The sequence below is a fragment of the Miniopterus natalensis genome, chromosome 14 (assembly GCF_054644295.1).
Source record: "Miniopterus natalensis isolate mMinNat1 chromosome 14, mMinNat1.hap1, whole genome shotgun sequence".
NCBI lineage: Eukaryota > Metazoa > Chordata > Mammalia > Chiroptera > Miniopteridae > Miniopterus > Miniopterus natalensis.
In genome coordinates, this window is record NC_142094.1 from 9,766,709 (window position 1) to 9,774,785 (window position 8,077).

At 48.6% G+C, this 8,077-nt stretch overlaps 1 protein-coding gene across 1 annotated transcript in view; it reads left to right on the top strand.

The window, feature by feature from the left end:
• The window catches only part of CHAT (choline O-acetyltransferase), a 53,485-nt gene extending 45,408 nt beyond the window's left edge, over positions 1–8,077 (top strand). The window contains exons 12-15 of the mRNA XM_087824113.1: positions 95–236; positions 344–406; positions 5,950–6,087; positions 7,808–8,077. Coding sequence (XP_087680239.1) covers positions 95–236; positions 344–406; positions 5,950–6,087; positions 7,808–8,077 — 613 coding nt within the window. The remainder of the gene's footprint in view (positions 1–94; positions 237–343; positions 407–5,949; positions 6,088–7,807) is intronic.

Sequence of the window (8,077 nt, forward strand, 5' to 3'; positions counted from 1 at the left end):
GTAAAAATAAGGCCGGCTGGGGCTATCTTTCTCCCGGCGTTTCTGAGTCCCCAGAAGGCATCACCCACCGCCTCACATCCCTCCTCCTGTGCAGGCTCCATCGCAGACTCGCGCCCACCTACGAGAGCGCATCCATTCGCCGATTCCAGGAGGGACGGGTGGACAACATCCGATCGGCCACTCCAGAGGCACTGAGTTTTGTGAGAGCCATCACTGACCACAAGGCCACCGTGCCGGTAAGTCCTGCTCCGTCTGAGGAGTCTCGAGGAGTCCACCCGTCTGCTTGACTGTCGCTGAGCAGCCTCTTAAAACCCCGTGTGCTTCGCACCTGGTCTGTTCACAGGATTCGGAGAAGCTGCTGCTCCTGAGGGATGCCATCCGCGCCCAGACCGAGTACACAGTCATGGTAAGTGAGGAGGCCCTGCCTCGTCTGAGTTCACGACTGCGGGCTGTGCCAGAGCAGGGCCACAGCACAAGCTGGGTGACAGCTGAGCTACCGACTGTCCGACAACTTGGCCTCTCAGAGCCGCCTCCTTATTTTTAGAACCTAGGTAACGCCACTCCTACTTTCTACATGGATTTCACAAGAATACAACGAATGGTCTTTGAAACAACAACAATAATAGCACGAGATAGGCATAGCAATTTCTACTTTACACGCGAGGAGTCAGATGCAGGGGGACGGCGCCGGGCCTGGCAGGCGAGGCGGCGTTCATTCCCACCCGGGGCTGCTCGTTGCTGTCTTGCTCTCCACGCTTTTACTTATACTGCCTGTAAGTGTAAAGTCTTTTCTCAGAATTAATAGTGACATTAAAATTGTAAGGGAAACGTTCCCCTAGTTTAGAGAAATGATTTCTTTTCTAGCACAGCAAGTCAGCATACAAGCAGCAGAGAATAAGCTGGGGCTGGTGGTCAAGATATTAACTGCAGATCATTCTGATACAGGCTTCACTCTATATAGTCGAGAGCAAGTACAACGCAAACCGGGTTTTAGAACTAGCCAATGTAGACTTTCCTCTAATTCAGTTTATTCTCTAATCGAGGTCCCTAACTCACCCGAAGAGCCAAGTGTTTGTTCTGTTTGGGAGAAATCAAGCTCACTCTCATGTATCCAGTGGGTATTTTTTGGTTAAAGTGCTGGGTGTTAGGAAATAAAAAATATAGTCCATAAGCCTCATCATTAGGGAGTTTACTGTGTAGTTAGGAGGGGAGGCCCTTAAATGATAAATCCAATCCCACTTGAAAGGAGCCCTCAGGAAGTAGTAGAGAACATGGAGGGACTAGCTTGTTCCTCTGCTTGGGAAAGCCAAGAAGGCTTCCTGGAGGAAGTGGTGCTTAATATGAGACTTGAAGGATGAGGAGGTGCTTGTAACAGACATTGAAGGGAAGGATGGCCCCAGAAAGGAACAGCATATGCAAAGATCAGGTCTTGAGAGAATAAGACACATTGGAGGAAAAGCAAGTAGCTCAGTGTGTGCAAAGAACAGAGGAGCAAGAGAACTCATAACGTTGGGGTTTCCTGTCACAGAGCTACTCTGATGACCAGGTAGAAGGAGGACTGGGTGGAGCATGGGGTGGTCCGCCAAGAAGCAGCAACACTGATTACACGCAGGAACCGGTATATTTAGAAAGAGATGATGTAGGGACTGAAGTAGAACAGGGGCAGGGGCTGAAGCAGTAGCACAAACCTCTGATTAAACATGGTGGATTGAGCCCTGGCTGGGTGGCTCAGCTGGTTGGAGCGTCATCCTATACACCAAAAGGTTGCGGGTTCAAGTTCCGGTCAGGCATATCTAGGTTGCAGGCTTGATCCCCAGTAGGGGCACATACTCGAGGTGACTGATCAGTGTTCCTCTCTCACATCAATGTTTCTTTCTCTCTCTCTCAAATAAAAAACAAACAAAAGAACATCTCCTCGAGTGGGGATTAAAAAGCCATGGTGAGTTGAATACAGGGTATACTGTCACTCCCCCTAAAACCCTCAAAAATATCAGCAAAGGGATTTTTTAAGCCACAAATACACTAGGACAAAGAGAAGAGGAAAGGAGGTGACTGCAAAGTTTTAGAGCTGAAAAGTGAAACACATGGCAACTCATTTAGCAGACCCGAGGAAGCTGAAACCCACTCAGGCCGTGAGGGAGGCTCAGGAGTGCAGCGAACCTCACTGCAGAACCTCAGACATTGGAGGTGTCCACCAAAAGCAGGGCTCCATGTGGGGCTGAAAGAAGAGGATTGGTTGATGATCTATATAAGAAATAGTTACACCCCCAGTTCCTCTCTACCACCCTGTGATCCAGGCTGCTGCCCTCCCCTTCCCAAGGGAGGACTAGAAACCTATCTTCTGGAGAGGCTGAAGAAGAAAGACTCTAGTCTTGGGGACACCAAGTACAGCTGAGGGAATGGATACTGTCCCCAAAATAGGGGTTCATCAAAACCTGCTTACTTAACAGTAAACTCTCCAGCCACTCAGCTCCAGGTAGACTGGTAACCACCTTTATTACCACCTCTACCGAAGCAGGAGATTAAAGGTTTTCTCTGTGGTGAAATGGACTAGGCCAATGAACAGAGTCACAGATACTGAGAGTGGGGGTCTCCGATGAAAAAGCCCAGCCAGCTCACCTCACAGTGAAGCCCACCAGTTGACAAGTACATTCTCACTCTTCTACTCATCTTTTCAATGCTTTATCTTTTTAAAATATATATGCCTTTATTGATTTCAGAGAGAGGAAGGGAGAGGGATAGAGAGAGATAGGAACATCAATGATGAGAGAGTCATAGATTGGCTGCTTCCTGCATGTCCCCAACTGGGGATTGAGCTCGCAACCCGGGCATGTGCCCTGACCAGGAATCGAACTCTGATCTCCTGGATCCTAGGTCAACGTCAACCACTGAGCCATGCCGTCCCGCCTTATTCTTAAATATAAACAGATTGCTATAAATCATCAGACATTGAGGAGAACTGCTAACATAAAAGACTAAAACCATTCCAAACAAATTTTTAAAAGAATTTAGAAGAAACTTAAAGGGAATAAAAACAATGCAGGAAACAGAAAGACTTTTTTAAAACTGTAATTGAAGTCCCCTGAAAGATAAGGGATGCTATTGCACCCATAAGTAAAAATAAAATTTTATTTCTTTTTCAAGAAATAAAAATAACTCTTGGGGAAAATATGGTGGAAATGTAATTGGACTTATCAACAGCATTTCTGGAAGGTGGAAGATGGTGAAGCAATGCTTTTAAATTTTGAGGGATAAATATTTTAACATATATTCCATATCCAGCTAAACTATCATCTAGTTTGAAGATAGAATAAGGACATTTTCAGACAGATAAGGTCTCAAAATTTTTATTTATTAAGCTCTCTTGTTTTAAAAGCTATTGGAGGATATAGACCACTAAAGTAAGAGATTAAAACAAAAACAAAAAAGTCAGAGGATCTAAAAATCCGAAGATTCACTACAAGAGGTAGAGAAAGAGAATGGTAGTAAAGGTAGGTCCCAAGTTGGCAGCTATTAGGAAGCAATAAGTCCATAGGCGAGCAAGAAGTGAGAAGAGAAATGAAACTAATAAGTTATCAGACATTTTAATGTATTGAGGGAAGTTTTGTACTTCTGGCTGAGAATTTAAGAATCAATTAGTTATAGATACACAGAAGTCTCAGCAAGTGGGAAAAATCATAATTTAATCATCTAAACATGGTCAATTCTAGAGACAAAGGTAAGAGAGGAAATCTCATCATAACACACTGAGGACTCAGCTGTGAGTGCTTGCATAATTATAATTGTGTAAACACTGAGTGTTGGTCAAGCAACAAAGAGTTAAAATGTAACTACTGGGAAGATGGGGGAGTACAAGTGCATTTGGGGAGCAGGGGTACACAAGAGTCAAAGCTCATCTTCTATAATAAGATTGTAGGTAAAACATAAACGCAGTAATAGCCGTCCGAGTGTGTTATTGAGAACTAAGAAAGTAAATGCCAAAAGTATTCTGAGTGGTTGTCTCTGTGGAGTGGAAATCAATGCTGGCGAGGTGACATATAAAAATATGTTTGATAATAATTTCAATTTTTAAGAAAACATTTAGAAAACTGTCCTCCAAAGCATTGCCATAGGGTTATTTTATGTTAACCATTTTAAGTTGATGAGGACAACTGAAAAAAGAGATAGGGTGGCAGAGGAGAGCTGTGAAGATGCTTCGTAGGCAGGTCTGGTGCCTGGCTGGCCATGCAGAGTAAGGGGCAGGGCAAAGACCAAGGAACCCTCCAGATCTCTGCAAGCGCATCTGGCAGTGGTGGTGGAGAAAGGAAATTCCAGCGAAGGAGCAAATTGGCCCAGACCCCCGCCCCACGTTTCCACAGCACCTGTGGTTTCCTTCATAGCACTTACCTCAGTGGCTGATCACAGTTTATTTGAATGGTTGGTTAATATCTGCCTCCCACCACACTTAAGGCTCCATGAAGGCTGAGTCTAGGACTGCTTTGTCCTCTGTCGTCACTCTAGTGCCCAGCAACATCAAGCACATAGTAGGCACTCAGTTAAGGTTCTCTGAATGAAAGAAAGACTGAATGATGAATTGTTTTACTCATTACTTCTCATGGCTCTGATCCAAACAATCTGTTAAATCAGCCCCGGTTCAACCCCAGGTGCTACATGTATGTTCAGAGGTGGTGAAAACAGGCGTGGGGCAGAGTAGCTGCTTCGATAGGTCTACAGAAGTCAGTGACGAAACAGGGGAAACCAGAGAAATCAGAAGCGCTTCCCCCGTCCTAATGGGGCACGTCTAAAGTGAACGGTGTTTGCATAACATGTCTACCAGCCTATAATTAGTGCATCTGGAGAGCCTGGGGCCTCCAAGTCCTCCTTATGCGCCCATTCCCAACTGAAAGAGAGCAGCCGTCAAATCCCCAAACGTGCCTTGTGAACCTGAGCAAAGCTCTCTGATGGGAGGTTTCCTCAGATATGGGGCTTAACAGCTAAGCAGCCAGCCTAGGTAACTGTGAACCCCCACTCCAAGAGTTACCCACAATTCGTCTGATGTTGACCCAGAGGTTGTCACTGAAGGCCAGAGGTGGCCCCCACCAAACTGTCCCAAATAAATAGGCAATTCAAGCAAAGCCAGTGTGTGCGCTACACGTGCAGCCTCAAGTAGGAAAGATGTAGAATGAGCGCCCTGGCCCACTGCCCCACTTCCAGCCTCCCCACCACGCGGAGCGCCTCCTACACAGAGATTCTGCAGCCCCATGCTATTATCTTATCCTTTGCGAAGAACTCAAATATCTGGTGATAAATAAAAAAAAACCTTCCTTCATTTAACAGGCTTTCCCCTTGTAAACGTCAGCTGAGCCTCTACTAAGATGCCTACTTTCTGTCTCAAGATGACTTCTTAGATTTTGAATCCAGCTGAGTTGAACTGTTCTGGGCCCATGAAATAGCAGTGGCGATTCAGGAACAGATCTTAACACCTGGGGTTCCCACTGGAGGCTAAAGTGTTGGCTGTGGTGAGAGACTGCCAGGTGACAGCCTGGGCGTCCCTCGCCATGCTTGCATGGGGCTTGGCTGTCCCTGCACCCGGCACTTGTCCCTCTCCCAGACTCCTCCCCTACCTGAGAAGGTACTGGGGGTGGCCTGGCCAGCCTGCTCCTTCCACTTAGAGCACCAAGTGGTTATACATGGTACACGTGGCAGCGACCGTGGGAGGGGACTCAGACTCATGTTAGAATGCAGCCGGATCTGGGCTCATCCTGTGCACACAAAAATGCACAAGGGCCCAAGGAGCAGAGGCCACGTGGAGAAGCGGTCAGCCCTGGCTGCTGCCCACACTCGCTGTCCCCAGCAAGTGCTGAGCAACTGTGGCCAGGGGAGTCCCGGTTAGCAATGTGGACTGGAGAGGTGGGAGGAGGCACGTGGGAGCCCACGTCTCTTTACTGTTCTCTGTTCCCTACCGCCCAGGCCATAACTGGGATGGCGATCGACAACCATCTGCTGGGGCTGAGGGAGCTGGCCCGGGACGTGTGCAAGGAGCTGCCTGACATGTTCACGGATGAAACATACTTGATGAGCAATCGATTTGTCCTCTCCACCAGCCAGGTACAGCCCTACTGTGGCCGTCACCCGGGAAGCCAGGTGGCCTAACGAACGAGTGGGCTTTCTAAAGAGCTCAGGGAGTACAGCCCACTGGCGGGAGCCAAACAAGTCCCATGTCTGAATCTCATGAACTTCGTGACCTTCTGCAAGATGACCTAACTGATCAGAATGCTGCGTTTCATCTTCTAAATGGGAGTGACCACAGATGCCACTTTAGCAGAGGTGGACAGGGCAGGACACACCCATTCCGGTGCCCTAACCATGAGGCTACCACCTTCCAATCTGTCACCTCTGAAGCCTGACGGGCCTAGAGTGCAGCCCTGGCCCCGCTGGGTGTGATGATGTAGGGAGAAAGCCCAGCCCAGTGCTGGCGGAAAGGGCCTCCAAGCAGGTCACAGCCATTATTATAAACGGCCACCCATCCGCCAGCAGGCAATTAGCTGCCAGCCTGGTGTCTCCCAACCAGCACCACAGGCGTGTCCTGTCAGAGGACCACTGTCACAAAACAGAATGAAATCCATTAGAGAAAGGCAGCAGTTTAGAAGAGAAAGTACCCCCTACCCCCGCCCCCACATCAATTTACTAAAAGCCCACCTCATCTGTGAAAGGCTGGATGGGGCAATAAAAGGAGCTCATAATATTGAATGTGGGGATAAAAGCTCACTCAGTAATTTGATTTTCTCATTACTGCAGTGAGCTCACAGACCACAGACGTGACTAAACGAGGGCAGAACACAACGTAAATTCTTTGGGAAGCCATCCATGGGCAAAAGTGCCTTGAGCGGCTCTCTGTCCTGCGGCTGTTGCATGGCAAACTTATCTGACAATGAGGCTACTATTAGCAAGACTAATGGTTTGTTCCACCTGTTACAACAACCAGTGTCGCTTCTGAGGCCTGAGTACACCGGCCAGACCTGTGCATTTAAAACAAACCCGCCCTGCATCTGCCCTCAAATCTGGTCTATTTCCCCCTAATACCAGCTAATAAAATTAACTGGGGTGTGGTCTTTTTTTTTTTCCCCCCAACTGGAAATGGACACTTATGTCTTGAATGCCTTTAGAAACACATTTTCTTGGTTTGTGATCTGGACTGCAAAATCTCCGCACTCTGAATTCAAAACATATTAGGTGCATAACTAAGTCTCCAATTGATGGCAAACTTTGAAACCCCAGTGCTGGGTAATTGTGCGTGGCCAGGCTGTGGGGAGAAAAGTCAGAGCAGCCGAGCAATGCTGACAGTAATTAAGGATGTGGAGGGATTCGACAGCGGAGACAGGCCAGATTTCCTCCAGTTCACAAATTACCTCCTCAGGGAAGCCACTGAACCGGTGGGTGTCACCAGGGTGCCATTTAGTAAATTATCCTGATTGCCTCAGTGCCTCAAAAGGCCCCCAGGTAAAAGAGAGACTCAGCCAAGACCCAGCAGCAGGTGAATCCAGTAGCTTCTGACTCCACAAGTAGAGAAGATTTCACACCAGGGAGCGGCTTATGGCCCCTCTTCTGACGCCGAGCGCTTAGATGGGTTTGTTGTTCTGACTCAGGCCGTGGCCATCCAGGCTGAAGCATCTGTTGATTTGGTTAATTCAGTCAAATGCCCAAGTGGAAAACAGTCAGTGAAGCAAACACTCCGTCGAGGCCCCAGGCTGTTAGGACGCCCTTCCCTCTAGCAGGCTTGCAGGCTGCATTTCGGAACAGGCAGCTCCTGACCTGTCCTCTCCTCCAGGTGCCCACAACCATGGAGATGTTTTGCTGCTACGGGCCCGTGGTGCCCAACGGGTACGGCGCCTGCTACAACCCGCAGCCCGAGAGCATCCTGTTCTGCGTGTCTAGCTTCCACAGCTGCCAGGAGACCTCTTCGGCCAGGTTCGCGAAGGCCGTGGGGGAGAGCCTCGCCGAGATGGCAGGCCTCTGCCGCGCGCCACAGCCCGCAGCGGGCGAGCCGCTGGCCACAGGGGAAACGGCAGCAACGCCCGGCCAGTGCCACCAACCCTGA